This window comes from Danio rerio, chromosome 22 (assembly GCF_049306965.1).
Source record: "Danio rerio strain Tuebingen ecotype United States chromosome 22, GRCz12tu, whole genome shotgun sequence".
Classification (NCBI taxonomy): domain Eukaryota; kingdom Metazoa; phylum Chordata; class Actinopteri; order Cypriniformes; family Danionidae; genus Danio; species Danio rerio.
Window position 1 is genome coordinate 9,316,976 of NC_133197.1, and position 20,932 is coordinate 9,337,907.

Consider the following 20,932-nt stretch of genomic DNA (forward strand, 5'->3'; position numbering starts at 1 on the left):
AGCTAATTTCATGAGATAATGTTTAGAATGCGTGGTTTGACATAAATTTTTGAGTGGTTCCTGCAAAGCAGCTCAGTGTTCGTCATCATGGGGTTATTACTGAGCTATTATCGCCATAAACTGGCAGAGAATGAATTTACTAATTTATTCTATCAACTCTTTTCTGCAAGTGTGTTTTATGATTTAACAAAGTCCAGCCATTATGTTTTTATTTTATATTTTAAGATGATCATATTTAAATAAACAATTGCTAAGGGTAGTTAATGTTTTCTTTTTTCTTGTTTTTAAAAAAAAAATCTGTATAAAAATCTGCATTTTTGCTTTCTGTGACAAAGTAAATTTTTTAGGATTCTGGATGCATTTTTGCTAAATTAGTGTTGGATATTCATAAGCTCACACAAGTTAAATCACATATATTATTTAAAAAACCATAAATTTTCATCATTCTTTTAACAATTTTACAAGCAAAATTTTGCGCCGACAGCTCGACTTTCGGAAACGGTAAACAGTGAGGTGTTATTCATATAGGCTCAAGCATGAAATATGTCATAATTAATATAATAGTATTAATATAATAATGGCAACACTCTTGTATTCTCATGCTTTGCCATTATGGCCAGGAGTAATGTCATGACTTTCACTTCTCACATTCATAATTATGCACAAGCCCAGATTCATTCATTCATTCATTCATTCATTCATTCATTCATTCATTCATTCATTCGTTTTCTTGTCGGCTTAGTCCCTTTATTAATCCGGGTTCGCCACAGCGGAATGAACCGCCAACTTATCCAGCAAGTTTTTTACGCAGCGGATGCCCTTCCAGCCGCAACCCATCTCTGGAAAACATCCACACACACATTCACATTCACACACACACTCATACACTACGGACAATTTAGCCTACCCAATTCAACTGTACCGCATGTCTTTGGACTGTGGGGGAAACCGAAGCACCCGGAGGAAACCCACACGAATGCAGGGAGAACCTCCCTGTATGAGTGTATGTGTGAACAGGATTGCATTATTAATGTATTATTATAATATTTCCTCCTGTTTCTCTTACGCTTATATTCTTTAGCTGTCAATATAAAACTTTATGTCTATGAAAGAAAGAGTTAATAAAGATAGAGAATGTGTGACATCATAGTTGACAAAAGATGGTTTATGTGAATGTAACCCCACCGGTCCGAGCAGGACACGAGCCAGCGAGGAGGCTAAAGATTGAAGAACAACATTTGTCACTGAATCAGAGGAGTGAGGTTTACGCAATCACCAGCTGGCTTCCGTTCCTTAAGGGCAAATATAAATGACCAAAACTGTCAGGTTTCTGCCACTCTGGTCATGTAAATTCTTGTTTTGGTGGCAGAGTCCGGACACATCTGCCTGTCAAGTCCTGTCTTTTTTTCTTGAAGAGTTTTCTTGGGTTGAGCACTTGTTTCTGTCATTGTGTCTGTCTCAGTGTGTGCGCGCACCGTTGTGGGTGTGCGCAGAGCGTGCGCGCTCCTGCTTAATGCGGCCGCGTGGGCTCTGCGTGCCTCGAACGTGCGCTCTTGTACTCGTGTTTGTGTTTGTTCCCGTCTATTGTCAATTCCCACCCTCCTTGTTAACCCATTATTAGTTAATTATGTTCATCTGTTTAAGTGGTAATTTCCTCCTCCTTATATTCTCCTCATGTCTGCTGTCCTGTGCCAGTTTGTTATCATATGTTTCGTTCTCCTGTTCCTGTAGTGTTTCCAGTTCTGATCCCTGCCAGCCTGTCTAGTCCCGTTTGTGTGTGTATTTATTTGTTTTGTTAATGTTTTCCCCCTCGGGGTAGTTTATTTTGCTGTTTATTTTATTTTTGCTATTAATAAAATCCCATTTAGTTCTGCACTTGAGTTCTCGCCCCTTTCCTCTACACAACCATGACACAAAAATAATTTGCTCATTTTACTCACTCATTTTATCACTTATGATGACCAAAACATGATATTAATATTAAATGCTACTTTTGTGCCTTTATTAGCTTTTTTCTTGCCTATTTACTGGGTTAAAAAACTTAAATTATTCCATCTCCACCCCTGCTGGTGAAAGAGCAGCTGGTGATCTTCAATCTGCAATCTATTGCTTTTCCTGCAGTGCCCAGATGTAATGTTGAATTGAAACAGTCAAATTTGAACCACTGAATTTATGGAAGCGAATATTTGAACTGAAATAAAATGAACTGAAAATTGCCTTTTGAATATTATACATCGTATTTCTAAAGGGTATTGAATATTTTGTAAGTGAAATCTGGAAATTAAATATGAATTGTTGAATTGATAAGTATGAAAACGTGTTTGAAATATTTTTCATTGAAATATTTACAGCTTAAATAAACAGCTAAGTTAAATTTCAGGACTTAAAAATACAAACCCTGGAATTCAAGTCATTAAAATACAAGAACTTAATTCAGTGTATTATATTGTTCAGTTTGTGCTAATCATCAAGCTTTTTAATTCAATACTTTTGGCATTGATTTTGTTTCATAGACTACTGTCTAAATAATTCACTTTTATTCTCCTCATGTCTCACCTCAGTGTCTTCAGTGTACAGTGTGGATCCTGTAGTAAGTCAGTGAGCTCCTTCACTCCTGATTGTCCAGGATCATTTCCTCTGAGATCCAGCTCTATCAGGTGTGAAGGGTTTGATCTCAGAGCTGAAGCCAGAGCTTTATAACCTTCTTCACTTATATTGCAGTCTGAATAACTACAGAAAATAAAACTCAGAAATAAATATAAGACTGTAGTTCATGTTTATACACAAAACTCAAAATCACTAAAAATAAACACATTTTCAGGTAAATTTTAGGCACCATAGGCTCATGTGTATGTTGATTGACTACATTATACTAAAACGTCTAAAAGTCTGAAACAGAAATGATTGAAACAGAATGAATTTTAGAAAATACCTTAATTAAATTAAACTATTAGCAAAGTTTTACTCCAGAAATGAGAGTTGCTAAACACAACTGAATATGAAGAGTTGTTTGGCAAAAACAGGTAGCTACTGTATGTAGTATTTTTAAGAACTATTTTTTTCAGTTGTATTTTTTATTACACAACATAAAAACCTGATATCTAAAAATGACAAAAAAAATTAACCCTCTACCTCACGCATTATGATAAATTTGTAAAAAAAAAAAAAATAATAATAATAAAAAATATATATATATATATATATATATATATATATATATATATATATATATATATATATATATATATATATATATATATATTTTTTTTTTATCACTGTTTTTCTTTTTTTAATTTTGAAGAGCTGTAAGAAAAACTTTAAAAAAAAATCTTTTTAAGGTACTTTATGAAATGTTGCCATATGGCAACAACGTCCAACAGTAGATCTAACTTAAAAACTTCAAATTTAAAACTTTACATATAATTAATATTTTTTTTAGTTTGAAATAATTTAATTGGTGTTGCAGTATTATGAGCTTTAACACAGAACTTATAAATAACACCTTATACACAATTTCCAACAACTCATATTCCAACAGCTTTCATTTTATTCTATTCTTTTTTCTGAATATTATTGAAAACTATCATAATATTGTATTATCATATATACAACATTCAGTATATATAACTATTTTCTACAGTAATTGTTTTACAAATAAATAACAAGTCTAATATATCCAGATGCATGAAAGATTAATGTAGCTACAAGGTAACAATGTTTATATATATTATACAATATACTATACTACGCCTATCTTATCTGAACTGTCTCTATCAAATGCCCAGTCTGCATCCTTCTCATGGTCAACATTATATTACTAGCATTCATGTTGTTATTGTAACAACTGAAAAGTTCACAGCTGACCTTGCTAGCCAGCTAGCCCATTGCAATATTGCATGTTCCACTATTGCACAGTGTTGTCATTTGGCAAAATACACATTTGATCGATTTACAAAAAACTAATTTTTATTTAAAAGAATTTGAGTTGTAAATATGTCATCATAACTTACTGGAGGTGATGTTTCAGATTTTTTTGTGGATCTGACAATTTGATTTTTTTTTTTGTTTTTTTTTGACGTTTACATTTGCATTTAGCAACTACTCACATTAAACACCAGTCTGTCAGAAATCGAGCTACAGAAAAACATTGCATGTCATGTGACTTAACCAAAGCACATCATTGGCTACACTAAGGTCTTCTCTTTCCAACAAAAAAAAAAATTATGTTGGTCTTAAAGAAAAAGTGGCAGGGAAAAGAACATAAGTATCATGTTTCCATATGGTTACGCCATGCAGTAGAGGGTTAATTTATTTGTTTCGGAAATAAAATCTTCACTTCTCAAAAACAAAGATCCAGAAATATTGAATGTATTAGACATCAGCTCACCTGAGTTTCTCCAGTTTACTGTCCTTCAGTCCATCAGAGAGCAGCTTCACTCCTGAATCCTGCAGATTATTATTGCTCAGGTCAAGATCCTTCAGACTGCTGGAGTCTGATCTGAGAACTGAAGCCAGAGCTGAACAGCTTTCCTCTCTTAGATCACACTTACTGAGCCTGAAAATAAACACCAACACTGATTCATTCCAATAATTGAGAGTTAATTAAATTATGTAAGACAATTTGACAACTCACTGGCATATCAAGGAATCAGTTCAAGTCCAATACTCAATCTAAAAATCTTGGTCAGGCACCACATTCTCTGGTCATATAGAACTGCCTTGAGGGCGTTAAACCATAGGAGAACCCATTACAGATAACAGAGAGCCAATTGATTTGCCTATTTTCACCAATACTTTGTCCATAGCTGGGGACCCTTTACAAAATTTGAGCACAATGTAATCAAGCAACAATGGTGTTTTACAAAACTTTTAACAGGAAACCTAATTAATTGCCTCACAAGACTCTTTTCATGACTCCTGGGACATGTGCTCGGACTCCTGGGACATGTGCTCGTCATGTGCTCCATGTGGCTTTACATCTAGTTAGATGTACTACTTTTGTAGAGACAAATGAACTCTGGAATTAATGCCTATGAATGAAAGACAATCACTTAAATTTTACCATTAAGCCAATGATATCTTTGAATACTATGCCATAGCTTTCGTCATATACTATGTGTTTGTTGCAACCAAGTAAATCAATGTGTTTTAAACCCTTGTAGCAGATGAAACCTTCTGTATGCGTCTGAAATGTATGTATGGTACTAAACAATAGCAAGTGACATTTGCAATACTTTGGTGTAAATTAAAAACTAGTAGTACAAACAATAGTCGTCTTATAACATTTGATGCAAGATAGTTATGCAGCAGGGGGGTCCCATCTCTATTGTTTTCAAATGACATCCAGAGACTTTTAATGACCACAGAGAGTCAGGGCCTCAGTTTAATGACACTATAGAGTCCACATCACTATACTGAAACATTAGAACCCACACAGACGGCCAGTTGAGCTTCCCCTGCTGGCCTCATAAACACCTGAACACCAGCAAAAATCAGGTAATAGTCAGGCACAACCCTGCTTAGCTTCAGTGGTGACCATGTGAGAGCTGCAGAGAGCTAGCTGCCGGCAAACAACAAGTTTACTGATGTAAGATACTCACATGAGTGTGTTGAGTTTACAGTGTTTATCCTGCAGTAGAGCAGAGAGTTGATTCACTCGTGTGTCTCCTAGTTTACGACCTCTCAGGTTCAGTTTTGTCAGGAATAACGGGTTTTTACCCACAATTCTAGTCACAAACTGACAGCCTTCATCAGCAGTAGGACTCAAAAACCTGGGAAAAATAAAGCAGGAGTCAGTTCTCAACTTACTGCATTACAAAACATGCTGATTAGACCAGATTGATCTATTTATAACACCTTCACACAAAAAAAGAAAAGAGAAAAACAAAGAAATATCAAATTTAAGCAGCAGGATGAAACTGACCTACTAGAGTGTTCCTTGTTTACATAAATTAAACATTACAATATAAAAGGGTGTAATTACATTTCATCACCTTTGAATTATAAGGTCCTATCTGCGTTCTGAATGATTTTGAGATATTGAGCTTTAAAGTTTTTGCATTCCATAGCAGACAGTATATGTGTAACATTTGTATTTTTTAAATAAAAAGCCTTAATGTAAACAACTTACAAAAAAAAACATCCCAAAATGTAAATAATTTGTCATTTAATAAGAATATGTCAATAACTCAATTTTGACAAAAATGTCAGATAGAACCTTATTATTCTAAGGTGACGATTTACTAACTACACATCATTTTAAAATATCTAACTAAAATATCTGAAATAATTTTACTACTTACTTGTACTACTACTTATGCTTTTGTTTGTGCTTTATTGTTTTTATAAACAGTTTTAGCCCTCTAAACCAGTATCATTACCATAAAATTATTTTCTTTATTAAGATTACGTTCCCTTAATATTGAATGAACATAGTTTCAACACAATGGTGAAATTAGAATTTCTAATGGCTTTCTCGATTTTGGAAGTGTTTCTCATTTCCAAGAGAATGGACTTGCATTTTCGTGGAGAATGATCCTGCCAAGTTACCTTGGAAGAACAAACTCTGAAGACTGCAAGAACTGAAATGCATCCTGTGAGGAATGAGATGCAGCTGTTGGTCACCTGATTTTCACGCATTTTAATGAAATATTGCTTAAATAGCCCATTTATGCATTATAAAGGGTCATATTTTTAAGGGTCTCCAACAACAGGCAGACATGCATGCAAGGTCAAAAAACACATTATCATTTTCTTATGATATGCTTTTTTATTTACCTAATTATCCCAGCGACTCCCATATGAATTGTTCAGTGATTCATTTGTTGCAAAACCCCTCCTTAGCGTGATACTAATCAGCGCTGACTGGTCCGATGACCAGTCTGTTGTTATTGGTCGACTGCGTTCAGCTTGACACAGAGAGAAATGCCCAGCACGACTTATTATCAAGTAGTCAGAGTGCAGAGTGTATGTGTGAACCCAATGTAGGAGTGCATTAAGACAATGCAGTTTAACACCAGCATATTGCTCTATTCTTAACCATAAGTAAAAACAGTTACACACATTCAGTATTAATCCACACAGTGGCAAAAGCTGAACTATAGCACAGCACAAGGCTGGGCTATAATGCTGAGGTATTTTTGCAAAAATAAAATTCAACCACTGACTCTCCATAGCCTCATCTTTGGGTAGGGAAAATAACACTAACTTTTCCTCACACTTCAGAGCACAGCGTCTTCGCGACGTGATTCAGCAGAGATCTGCTACAGTGTCTTCCTCCTTTTCTTTCTACAGTGTTTGTGGGCGGGACCGGGGGTTTAAATTTTCCCTCATTTGCGCATGCAACCAATGGGCGGGGCTTGAGTTCCATATCGACTTCTCGCCAACACAGGTAAAGACTTGTTACAGTGGCGATTCATTTGAAGCACTAAGAGTCCACTGTTTTATAGATGAATCAAGAGTTTTAAACATGATGCACTTTCAGATTTAAGCCTTTAATTTAAGCCTTTAAATTTAAGATGTTTCTTTTCACTTAGAGCTGTGTGATGCACTGCATGAAAGGTCATTTTTGAAAACCCATAACAGGGGCTTTTTTAATATTACAGCATTCATACAACAATTAATTGTTTTATTTCCATTTTAATATTTATATATATATATATATATATATATATATATATATATATATATATATATATATATATATATATATATAAAATGCACAAAAGCCTTACAAAGAAATTTTGCACAATACAAATGACACAGATTTTAATGTTAATACGAATATCAGAAAATAAACACCCTTAATGTCTTTATGCATTTATCAACAAAAGTTCTGGTGAAAACTGCACTTTCACTGTCTCATTTAGGGAAACTTCTGAGATAAATAAGCAGTGGTGGATCATACTCAAGTAAAAGTATCATTACATGCCTAAAAATGTAGTGCAAGTAGAGTAAAAGTATCTGTTGTAAATATTACTCAAAGAATGAGTAAAAAGTAGCCCTTTCTAAAGTACTCAAGAGTAGTGAGTATTACGCTGTTAAAGCTGATGTGTTTACATGTAATTTGTGAATGTAAATGTAACATTCTGTAGTGCAATTAGTTATTGTCCAGCAGGCACACAACATCATAACACGTTAATATTAGGATAGATTTAGGTTGTGATGTCAGGTGACCAAAATTCAATGTCTAGTCAGCGTCTAAGGGTAACATTATTTTGATATCCAATAATGACGTCAAATGACGTTGATATTTGTTGGAGATTATCCAACGTAGAGTCAACATCTTAAACCAACATCATATTGATGTAAACTACTGACATTTATTCATCAGAATCATCGGACCCTTTTAATGCCTTCAAACAGTTTGCTGCAATTATAAATGTCTTGAGGTAGCTCATTATGAGGAGATTTGCCTTCTGTGCGCGATTTGATTGGACAGAAATCACAGGACTGATTTTTCGAATACCCATAGACAACAAAAATAAAGTAGTGATTGCAGGTTGAAGGAAAGTAGTGGAGTAAAAGTACCAATTACTGCACTAAAAATGTACTCAAGGAAGAGTAAAGGTACACATTTATAAAACTTATTAAATTACAATTTCTGAGAAAAACCACTCAATTACAGTAATTTGAGTACTTGTAATTAGTTACCTTACACCACTGTAAATAAGTCATGTCTTGACGTTTTAGAGCTGAACTTTGTCGGTTGATTATGGCGTTACACAACTACACAAAGATACAAGATCACTTAAGAACGCATATTGAGAAATACACATGATCTCAAACATGTTTGCAGTCTGCAAAAATTTGTTCTTTATGACAACATGTAACCATGACCTGATAGTAATATGTCTTAAGTCTTTTCTTTCTTCATTTTTGTTTTCTAAATCTGCATTTGCAGACTAACAGCTAAAAATGGGGTGACAGTCTTGAAACAAACTCTGAAGGACCAAACTGTCCAGAGATCAATAGTCCAAGCTCAATACATACATAATCCAGGTAAATACAGAGTAAAACTAAAGCCTTAAAATGTTTCTGGCTTTAAACTAAACATGTTCAGAAATATTTGCTTTGTGAAGCTGCAAGTTTGTGAAGATCTGGAGTCTCTCAGACCTGCTGTAGAGTCAAAGATTTACAGTCAATCTGAGCTGATGGACTTTTAATTTAAGTGTGTTCAGTGAAAATGTAACTACTTGACTAATAGGCTTTCTAGAGGCTCCACAAGAACACAGATTGTGCATTATCAGTACTTTTATTAAGGGCAATGTTTTAGCACTTTTATATCAAAGCATCACAATAAAGAGTAACCTCACATCCAGTGACCCATTACTAGGTTTAATATTTTGTACTGAATATTGCACCACAACTAAACTCTACCGACATTTTTCATGATTCATTTTGATGCAACAAATTGTCTATTATATTGTTTTAGTGACAGACTATTATGGAACAAAATCAATGCCAAAAGTATTGAAATAAAAAGCTTGTTAAATAACACAACTGAAAAAAAGAATACACTGAATTAACAAGTTCTTGCATTAACTTGAATTCCAGGGTTTGTATTTTTAAGTCCTGAAATTTAGATTTTATGAATCTCACACAAAACAGTTTACTTGGAACTGTTAGACACAGAGTGTAATTTAAAATCATTGAACATAACGAGCAAATGCATTGAGGAGCGACTGTCAGTTATTCATACAGAACCGTCTAATATATGGCATAACCAACCGTAAGGGGTCATTAGACTATGAAGTGCTTGCACTGTTTAAATGCAGCTATTGCAGGATTTGGATAGGCTATATATTTTCATTATTCAAATTATTATTATTGTTGTTTTGATTATTAATATTATTATTTTATGGCATTTATTTAGGCTATTGCGCTTAAGTCATCTGTGATTCTGAATTAATATTTCTATTTATCCTTTTTAGCCTTCACTCTGCCTGCCTTTCTCTTCTTCTAATTTTTAGGGTTCAGCCATGGTTAATCGTTTGGAAAATGTCTTTAGTTTGTCCAGATATTGTTTTATTGTTATGTAGCTTATAGTCGAGAAAAAGGTATTAATGCAAAAGTGGCATGTCTCAGCCAAGTATAAGTAATAAAATAAAGTAGCCTGTGGTTTGATAATAGTCTATCATTACTGACTTTAATTTGTTTTTAAGAAATCCCTTATTTGAACAGTTTTTATTGTAGTCTAATAACTTTTCAGCGACCGTTTGTATTTTATGATTAGCAATGTTAATCTTTTTTTGCAGTTATTAAACATCTAAACTTAAATAAACTGGTTTAAATTTAATATAGTTGTCACTTCAGCTAATTTCATGAGATAATGTTTAGAATGCGTGGTTTGACATAAATTTTTGAGTGGTTCCTGCAAAGCAGCTCAGTGTTCGTCATCATGGGGTTATTACTGAGCTATTATCGCCATATACTGGCAGAGAATGAATTTACTAATTTATTCTATCAACTCTTTTCTGCAAGTGTGTTTTATGATTTAACAAAGTCCAGCCATTATGTTTTTATTTTATATTTTAAGATGATCATATTTAAATAAACAATTGCTAAGGGTAGTTAATGTTTTCTTTTTTCTTGTTTTAAAAAAAAAAATCTGTATAAAAATCTGCATTTTTGCTTTCTGTGACAAAGTAAATTTTTTAGGATTCTGGATGCATTTTTGCTAAATTAGTGTTGGATATTGATAAGCTCACACAAGTTAAATCAAATATATTATTTAAAAAGCCATTAATTTTCATCATTCTTTTAACAATCTTTAAACAGTGAGGTGTTATTCATAAAGGCTCAAGCATGAAATATGTCATGATTAATATAATAATATTAATATAATAATGGCAACACTCTTGTATTCTTATGCTTTGCCATTATGGCCAGGAGTAATGTCACGACTTTTACTTCTCACATTCATAATTATGCACAAGCTCAGATTCATTCATTCATTCATTCATTCGTTTTCTTGTCGACTTAGTCCCTTTATTAATCCGTGGCTCTGTGTTTACTTTGCGGTCATGTGCTTGTGTTGTCATGTTGTTAATGAGTTCTTTCATTGGCTGCATGTTCTTGTCCTGTTTTATGTGAGCGCATGGCTTGTGTTGTCTCTGTGTCATGCGCTCTCCCGTCTATTGTCAATTCCCACCCTCCTTGTTAACCCATTATTAGTTAATTATGTTCATCTGTTTAAGTGGTAATTTCCTCCTCCTTATATTCTCCTCATGTCTGCTGTCCTGTGCCAGTTTGTTATTATATGTTTCGTTCTCCTGTTCCTGTAGTGTTTCCAGTTCTGATCCCTGCCAGCCTGTCTAGTCCCGTTTGTGTGTGTATTTATTTGTTTTGTTAATGTTTTCCCCCTCGGGGTAGTTTATTTTGCTGTTTATTTTATTTTTGCTATTAATAAAATCCCATTTAGTTCTGCACTTGAGTTCTCGCCCCTTTCCTCTACACAACCATGACACAAAAATAATTTGCTCATTTTACTCACTCATTTTATCACTTATAATGACCAAAACATGATATTAATATTAAATGCTACTTTTGTGCCTTTATTAGCTTTTTTCTTGCCTATTTACTGGGTTAAAAAACTTAAATTATTCCATCTCCACCCCTGCTGGTGAAAGAGCAGCTGGTGATCTTCAATCTGCAATCTATTGCTTTTCCTGCAGTGCCCAGATGTAATGTTGAAATGAAACAGTCAAATTTGAACCACTGAATTTATGGAAGCGAATATTTGAACTGAAATAAAATGAACTGAAAATTGCCTTTTGAATATTATACATCATATTTGTAAAGGGTATTGAATATTTTGTAAGTGAAATCTGGAAATTAAATATAAATTGTTGAATTGATAAGTATGAAAACGTGTTTGAAATATTTTTCGTTGAAATATTCACAGCTTAAATAAACAGCTAAGTTAAATTTCAGGACTTAAAAATACAAACCTTGGAATGCAAGTCATTAAAATGCAAGAACTTGTTAATTCAGTGTATTATATTGTTCAGTTTGTGCTAACCATCAAGCTTTTTAATTCAATACTTTTGGCATTAATTTTGTTTCATAGACTACTGTCTAAATAATTCACTTTTATTCTCCTCATGTCTCACCTCAGTGTCTTCAGTGTACAGTGTGGATCCTGTAGTAACTCAGTGAGCTCCTTCACTCCTGATTGTCCAGGATCATTTCCTCTGAGATCCAGCTCTATCAGGTGTGAAGGGTTTGATCTCAGAGCTGAAGCCAGAGCTTTATAACCTTCTTCACTTGTATTGCAATCTGAAAGACTAGAGAAAATAAAACTCAGAAATAAATATAAGACTGTAGTTCATGTTTATACACAAAACTCAAAATCACTAAAAATAAACACATTTTTTAGGTAAATTTTAGGCACCATAGGCTCATGTGTATGTTGATTGACTGCATTATACTAAAACATCTAAAAGTCTGAAACAGAAATGATTGAAACAGAATGAATTTTAGAAAATACCTTAATTAAATTAAACTATTAGCAAAGTTTTACTCCAGAAATGAAAGTTGCTAAACACAACTGAATATGAAGAGTTGTTTGGCAAAAACAGGTAGCTACTGTATGTAGTATTTTTAAGAACTATTTTTTTCAGTTGTATTTTTTATTACACAACATAAAAACCTGATATCTAAAAATGACAAAAAAATTAACCCTCTACCTCACGCATTATGATAAATTTGTAAAAACAATATATATATATATATATATATATATATATATATATATATATATATATATATATATATATATATATATATATATATATATATATATATATATATATATGTATATATATATATAAATATATATCACTGTTTTTCTTTTTTTAATTTTAAGGAGCTGTAAAAAAACTTAAAAATCTTTTTAAGGTACTTTATGAAATGTTGCCATATGGCAACAACGTCCAACAGTAGATCTAACTTAAAAACTTCAAATTTAAAACTTTACATATAATTAATAATTTTTTTTAGTTTGAAATAATTTAATTGGTGTTGCAGTATTATGAGCTTTAACACAGAACTTATAAATAACACCTTATACACAATTTCCAACAACTCATATTCCAACAGCTTTCATTTTATTCCATTCTTTTTTGCTGAATATTATTGAAAACTATCATAATATTGTATTATCATATATACAACATTCAGTATATATATATATATATATAACTATTTTCTCCAGTAATTATTTTACAAATAAATAACGGGTGTAATATATCCAGATGCATCAGATTAATGTAGCTACTAGCTAACAATGTTTATATATTATACAATATACTATATTACACCTATCTTATCTGAACTGTCTCTATCAAATGCCCAGTCTGCATCCTTCTCATGGTCACTAAAATCCATCTCATGTATGTTGTCATTTGGCAACATACACATTTGATCGATTTACAAAAAACTAATTTTATTTAAAAGAATTTGAGTTGTAAATATGTCATCATAACTTACTGGAGGTGATGTTTCAGATTTTTTTTGTGGATCTGACATAATTTGATCCTTTGTTTTTATTGACGTTTACATTTGCATTTAGCAACTACTCGCATTAAACATCAGTCTATCAGAAATCGCTCTACAGAAAAACATTGCAAGTCATGTGACTTAACCAAAGCACATCATTGGCTACACTAAGGTCTTCTCTTTCCAACAACAAAAAAATTTTGTTGGTCTTAAAGAAACAGTGGCAGGGAAAAGAACATAAGTATCATGTTTCCATATGGTTACGCCATGCAGTAGAGGGTTAAGTTATTTGTTTCGGAAATAAAATCTTCACTTCTCAAAAACAAAGATCCAGAAATATTGAATGTATTAGACATCAGCTCACCTGAGTTTCTCCAGTTTACTGTCCTTCAGTCCATCAGAGAGCAGCTTCACTCCTGAATCCTGCAGATTATTATTGCTCAGGTCAAGATCCTTCAGACTGCTGGAGTCTGATCTGAGAACTGAAGCCAGAGCTGAACAGCTTTCCTCTGTTAGATCACACTTACTGAGCCTGAAAATAAACACCAACACTTATTCATTTTAATAATTGAGAATTAATAAAATTTTATGTAAGACAATTTGACAACTCAATGGCATATCGAGGAATCAGATCAAGTCCAATACTCAATCTAAAAATCTTGGTCAGGCACCACATTCTCTGGTCATATAGAACTGCCTTGAGGGCGTTAAACCATAGGAGAACCCATTACAGATAACAGAGAGCCAATTGATTTGCCTATTTTCACCCAATACTTTGTCCATAGCTGGGGACCCTTTACAAAATTTGAGCACAATGTAATCAAGCAACAATGGTGTTTTACAAAACTTTAACAGGAAACCTAATTAATTGCCTCACAAGACTCTTTTCATGACTCCTGGGACATGTGCTCGTCATGTGCTCCATGTGGCTTTACATCTAGTTAGATGTACTACTTTTGTAGAGACAAAGGAACTCTGGAATTAATGCATATGAATGAAAGACAATCACTTAAATTTTAACATTAAGCCAATGATATCTTTGAATACTATGCCATAGCTTTCGTCATATACTATGTGTTTGTTGCAACCAAGTTAATCAATGTATTTTAAACCCTTGTAGCAGATGAAACCTTCTGTATGCGTCTGAAATGTATGTATGGTACTAAACAAAAGCAAGAGACATTTGCAATACTTTGGTGTAAATTAAAAACTAGTAGTACAAACAATAGTCGTCTTATAACATTTGATGTAAGATAGTTATGCAGCAGGGGGGTCCCATCTCTATTGTTTTCAAATGACATCCAGAGACTTTTAATGACCACAGAGAGTCAGGACCTCAGTTTAATGTCTCATCCAAAGGACGGTGCTCACTGACACTATAGAGTCCACATCACTATACTAAAACATTAGGACCCACACAGACGACCAGTTGAGCTTCCCCTGCTGGCCTCATAAACACCTGAACACCAGCAAAAATCAGGTAATAGTCAGGCACAACCCTGCTTAGCTTCAGTGGTGACCATGTGAGAGCTGCAGAGAGCTAGCTGCCGGCAAACAACAAGTAGACTGATGTAAGATACTCACATGAGTGTGTTAATCTGACAGTGTTTATCCTGCAGTAGAGCAGAGAGTTGATTCAGTCCTGTGTCTACTTGTTCAACATTACTCAGGTTCAGTTCTTTCAGGAGTAACGGGTTTTTACCCACAATTCCAGTCACAAACTGACAGCCTTCTTCAGCAGTAGGACTCAAAAACCTGAAGAAGAGGAGATCAAGCAGGAGTCAGTTCTCAACTACTTTCACTGTTTATTGCTGCATTACAAAACATGCTGATAAGAAAAGATTAATCCATTTATGACAACTTCACAAAAAAAAAAGTCAAATTTAAGCAGCAGGATGAAACTGACCTCTTAGAGTGTTCCTTGTTTACATAAACTAAACATTTCAATATAAAAGGGTGTAATTGCATTTACTAACTACACATCATTTCAACGTATCTAACTAAAATATCTGCAATAATATTACTACTTACTTGTACTACTACTTACACTTTTGTTTGTGCTTTATTATTTTTATGAACAGTTTTAGCCCTCTAAAACAGTATCATTACCATAAAGTAACCTTTATTAAGATGACATTCTCTTATTACTGAATGAACAAGTCTGCAATAAATGCATCATTGAAATCAAAAACAAATCCGGGTACTTTCAAGCGTCCTCCGTTCTTGCGATCTTGATTATGGCGTTACACAAGAACATAAGGATACAAGCATACCTGCCAACATTTGGATCATAAAATCTGGGAGATTTTCCCGTTGGTCCACTTAAAGTGAGACTGTACCAAAAAGCTGATGAAGGGGGGGAAGAGATTTTCAGGATATGGAACAATATAGGAGATGGGTGGGAGGTGGGTGTGAAATACAGGAGATTACCGGGAAAAACAGGAGTGTTGGCAGGTATGGGTACAAGTTCACTTAAGAACGCATATTGAGAAATACACATGATCTAAAAACATGTTTTTTGTAACTGAGCGATTCGGATTTATCATTTCTAGTCTGCAAAATGTTGTTCTTTATGACAACATGTAAATATGACCTGATAGTAATATGTCTTACTCGTTTCTTTCTTCATTTTTTTTTTCTAAATCTGCATTTGCAGACTAACAGCTAAAAATGGGGTGACAGTCTTGAACCAAACTCTGAAGGACCAAACTGTCCAGAGATCAATAGTCCAAGCTCAATACATACATAATCCAGGTAAATACAGAGTAAAACTAAAGCCTTAAAATGTTTCTGGCTTTAAACTAAACATGTTCAGAAATGTTTGCTTTGTGAAGCTGCAAGTTTGTGAAGATCTGGAGTCTCTCAGACCTGCTGTAGAGTCAAAGATTTACAGTCAATCTGAGCTGATGGACTTTTAATTTAAGTGTGTTCAGTGAAAATGTAACTACTTGACTAATAGGCTTTCTAGAGGCTCCACAAGAACACAGATTGTGCATTATCAGTACTTTTATTAAGGGCAATGTTTTAGCACTTTTATATCAAAGCATCACAATAAAGAGTAACCTCACATCCAGTGACCCATTACTAGGTTTAATATTTTGTACTGAATATTGCACCACAACTAAACTCTACTGACATTTGTCATGATTCATTTTGATGCAACAAATTGTCTATTATATTGTTTTAGTGACAGACTATTATGGAACAAAATCAATGCCAAAAGTATTGAAATAAAATGCTTGTTAAATAACACAACTGAAAAAAGAATACACTGAATTAACAAGTTCTTGCATTAACTTGAATTCCAGGGTTTGTATTTTTAAGTCCTGAAATTTAGATTTTATGAATCTCACACAAAACAGTTTACTTGGAACTGTTAGACACAGAGTGTAATTTCAAATCATTGAACATAACGAGCAAATGCATTAAGGAGCGACTGTCAGTTATTCATACAGAACCTTCTAATATATGGCATAACCAACCGTAAGGGGTCATTAGACTATGAAGTGCTTGCACTGTTTAAATGCAGCTATGGCAGGATTTGGATAGGCTATATATTTTCATTATTCAAATTATTATTATTGTTGTTTTGATTATTAATATTATTATTTTATGGCATTTATTTAGGCTATTGCGCTTAAGTCATCTGTGATTCTGAATTAATATTTCTATTTATCCTTTTTAGCCTTCACTCTGCCTGCCTTTCTCTTCTTCTAATTTTTGGGGTTCAGCCATGGTTAAACGTTTGGAAAATGTCTTTAGTTCGTCCAGATATTGTTTTATTGTTATGTAGCTTATAGGCGAGAAAAAGGTATTAACGCAAAAGTGGCATGTCTCAGCCAATTATAAGTAATAAAATGGGTAGCCTATGGTTTGATAATAGTCTACCATAACTGACTGAGTCTAATAACTTTTCAGCGACCGTTTGTATTTTATTAATATTAATATTGATATTAATATGATATTAATATTAAATGCTACTTTTGTGCCTTTATTAGCTTTTTTCTTGCCTATTTACTGGGTTAAAAAACTTAAATTATTCCATCTCCACCCCTGCTGGTGAAAGAGCAGCTGGTGATCTTCAATCTGCAATCTATTGCTTTTCCTGCAGTGCCCAGATGTAATGTTGAATTGAAACAGTCAAATTTGAACCATTGAATTTATGGAAGCGAATATTTGAACTGAAATAAAATGAACTGAAAATTGCCTTTTGAATATTATACATCATATTTGTAAAGGGTATTGAATATTTTGTAAGTGAAATCTGGAAATTAAATATGAATTGTTGAATTGATAAGTATGAAAACGTGTTTGAAATATTTTTCGTTGAAATATTCACAGCTTAAATAAACAGCTAAGTTAAATTTCAGGACTTAAAAATACAAACCTTGGAATGCAAGTCATTAAAATGCAAGAACTTGTTAATTCAGTGTATTATATTGTTCAGTTTGTGCTAACCATCAAGCTTTTTAATTCAATACTTTTGGCATTAATTTTGTTTCATAGACTACTGTCTAAATAATTCACTTTTATTCTCCTCATGTCTCACCTCAGTTTCTTCAGTGTACAGTGTGGATCCTGTAGTAAGTCAGTGAGCTCCTTCACTCCTGATTGTCCAGGATCATTTCCTCTGAGATCCAGCTCTATCAGGTGTGAAGGGTTTGATCTCAGAGCTGAAGCCAGAGCTTTATAACCTTCTTCACTTATATTGCAGTCTGAATAACTACAGAAAATAAAACTCAGAAATAAATATAAGACTGTAGTTCATGTTTATACACAAAACTCAAAATCACTAAAAATAAACACATTTTTAGGTAAATTTTAGGCACCATAGGCTCATGTGTATGTTGATTGACTGCATTATACTAAAACATCTAAAAGTCTGAAACAGAAATGATTGAAACAGAATGAATTTTAGAAAATACCTTAATTAAATTAAACTATTAGCAAAGTTTTACTCCAGAAATGAAAGTTGCTAAACACAACTGAATATGAAGAGTTGTTTGGCAAAAACAGGTAGCTACTGTATGTAGTATTTTTAAGAACTATTTTTTTCAGTTGTATTTTTTATTACACAACATAAAAACCTGATATCTAAAAATGACAAAAAAATTAACCCTCTACCTCACGCATTATGAGAAATTTGTAGGAAAAAAATGTAGATATATATATATATATCACTGTTTTTCTTTTTTTAATCTTGAAGAGCTGTAAGAAAAACTTAAAAAAAAAATCTTTAAGGTACTTTATGAAATGTTGCCATATGGCAACAACGTCCAACAGTAGATCTAACTTAAAAACTTCAAATTTAAAACTTTACATATAATTAATAATTTTTTTAGTTTGAAATAATTTAATTGCTGTTGCAGTATTATGAGCTTTAACAAAGAACTTATAAATAACACCTTATACACAATTTCCAACAACTCATATTCCAACAGCTTTCATTTTATTCCATTCTTTTTTGCTGAATATTATTGAAAACTGTCATAATATTGTATTATCATATATACAACATTCAGTATATATATATATATATAACTATTTTCTCCAGTAATTGTTTTACAAATAAATAACAAGTCTAATATATCCAGATGCATCAGATTAATGTAGCTACTAGCTAACAATGTTTATATATTATACAATATACTATATTACACCTATCTTATCTGAACTGTCTCTATCAAATGCCCAGTCTGCATCCTTCTCATGGTCACTAAAATCGATCTCATCCTCATTTTCATCTACAGGAAGAGCCAGTTCCTTTTCTTCTTTCACTTACCATAGGACAAGGTGGTGCTCACTAATACACTGTTTCCTGTATTTATATCTATTCAAAAGTAGTATTGCCATCAAAACTATATTATCCATAATGCAAATGGCATTAACACATGACCAATCAACATTATATTACTAGCATTCATGTTGTTATTGTTAAAACTTAAAAGTTCACAGCTGACCTTGCTAGCCAGCTAGCCCATTGCAATATTGCATGTTCCACTACTGCACAGTGTTGTCATTTGGCAAAATACACATTTGATCGATTTACAAAAACTAATTTTATTTAAAAGAATTTGAGTTGTAAATATGTCATCATAACTTACTGGAGGTGATGTTTCAGATTTTTTGTGGATCTGACATAATTTGATCCTTTGTTTTTTTTTTGACGTTTACATTTGCATTTAGCAACTACTCACATTAAACATCAGTCTATCAGAAATCGCTCTACAGAAAAACATTGCATGTCATGTGACTTAACCAAAGCACATCATTGGCTACACTAAGGTCTTCTCTTTCCGACAAAAAAATAAAAATTTTGTTGGTCTTAAAGAAACAGTGGCAGGGAAAAGAACATAAGTATCATGTTTCCATATGGTTACGCCATGCAGTAGAGGGTTAATTTATTTGTTTCGGGAATAAAATCTTCACTTCTCAAAAACAAAGATCCAGAAATATTGAATGTATTAGACATCAGCTCACCTGAGTTTCTCCAGTTTACTGTCCTTCAGTCCATCAGAGAGCAGCTTCACTCCTGAATCCTGCAGATTATTATTGCTCAGGTCAAGATCCTTCAGACTGCTGGAGTCTGATCTGAGAACTGAAGCCAGAGCTGAACAGCTTTTCTCTGTTAGATCACACTTAATGAGCCTGAAAATAAACACCAACACTGATTCATTCCAATAATTGAGAGTTAATTAAATTTTATGTAAGACAATTTGACAACTCACTGGCATATCGAGGAATCAGATCAAGTCCAATACTCAATCTAAAAATCTTGGTCAGGCACCACATTCTCTGGTCATATAGAACTGCCTCGAGGGCATTAACCCATAGGAGAACCCATTACAGATAACAGAGAGCCAATTGATTTGCCTATTTTCACCAATACTTTGTCCATAGCTGGGGACCCTTTACAAAATTTGAGCACAATGTAATCAACCAACAATGGGGCTTTACAAAACTTTTAACAGGAAACCTAATTAATTGCCTCACAAGACTCTTTTCATGACTCCTGGGACATGTGCTCGTCATGTGCTCCATATGGCTTTACATCTAGTAGGATGTACTACTTTTGTAGAGACAAAGGTACCCTGGAATTAGCTTCATTAACACCTCAACATCAGCAATAATCAGTTAATAGTCAGGCACAACCCTGCTTAGCTTCAGTGGTGACCATGTGAGAGCTGCAGAGAGCTAGCTGCCGTCAAACAACAAGTTTACTGATGTAATAGCCTGTTTCCACTGAGTGGTACGGTATGGTTCGATTCGGTATGCTTTTATGGCCGTTTCCACTGTCAAAACGCATACTGAACTGAACCATACCGTACTACTTTTTCAGCACCCTTTCGAAAGGCTACCAAAAACGAGAAATGGTACCAAAAGACGGAGCTAGACGCACAGCTGAACGCTATAGGTTTACCAAGATACGTCA

At 33.4% G+C, this 20,932-nt stretch overlaps 1 protein-coding gene across 4 annotated transcripts in view; it reads right to left on the reverse strand.

Moving 5' to 3' along the window:
• The window catches only part of si:ch73-286h23.3, a 192,114-nt gene that overhangs the window by 128,778 nt on the left and 42,404 nt on the right, over positions 1-20,932 (reverse strand). For all 4 annotated transcript variants that reach the window (XR_659521.4, XM_073937299.1, XM_005173997.6 and 1 more), the window contains 8 exons: positions 19,981-20,148; positions 18,050-18,223; positions 15,085-15,255; positions 13,865-14,032; positions 12,114-12,287; positions 5,601-5,771; positions 4,388-4,555; positions 2,557-2,730 (listed from right to left, as the gene is read on the reverse strand). Coding sequence is in view for 3 of the 4 variants with exons in the window: in XM_073937299.1 (XP_073793400.1) it covers positions 2,557-2,730; positions 4,388-4,555; positions 5,601-5,771; positions 12,114-12,287; positions 13,865-14,032; positions 15,085-15,255; positions 18,050-18,223; positions 19,981-20,148 (1,368 nt within the window). In the remaining variant the exon portion in view is untranslated. The remainder of the gene's footprint in view (positions 1-2,556; positions 2,731-4,387; positions 4,556-5,600; positions 5,772-12,113; positions 12,288-13,864; positions 14,033-15,084; positions 15,256-18,049; positions 18,224-19,980; positions 20,149-20,932) is intronic.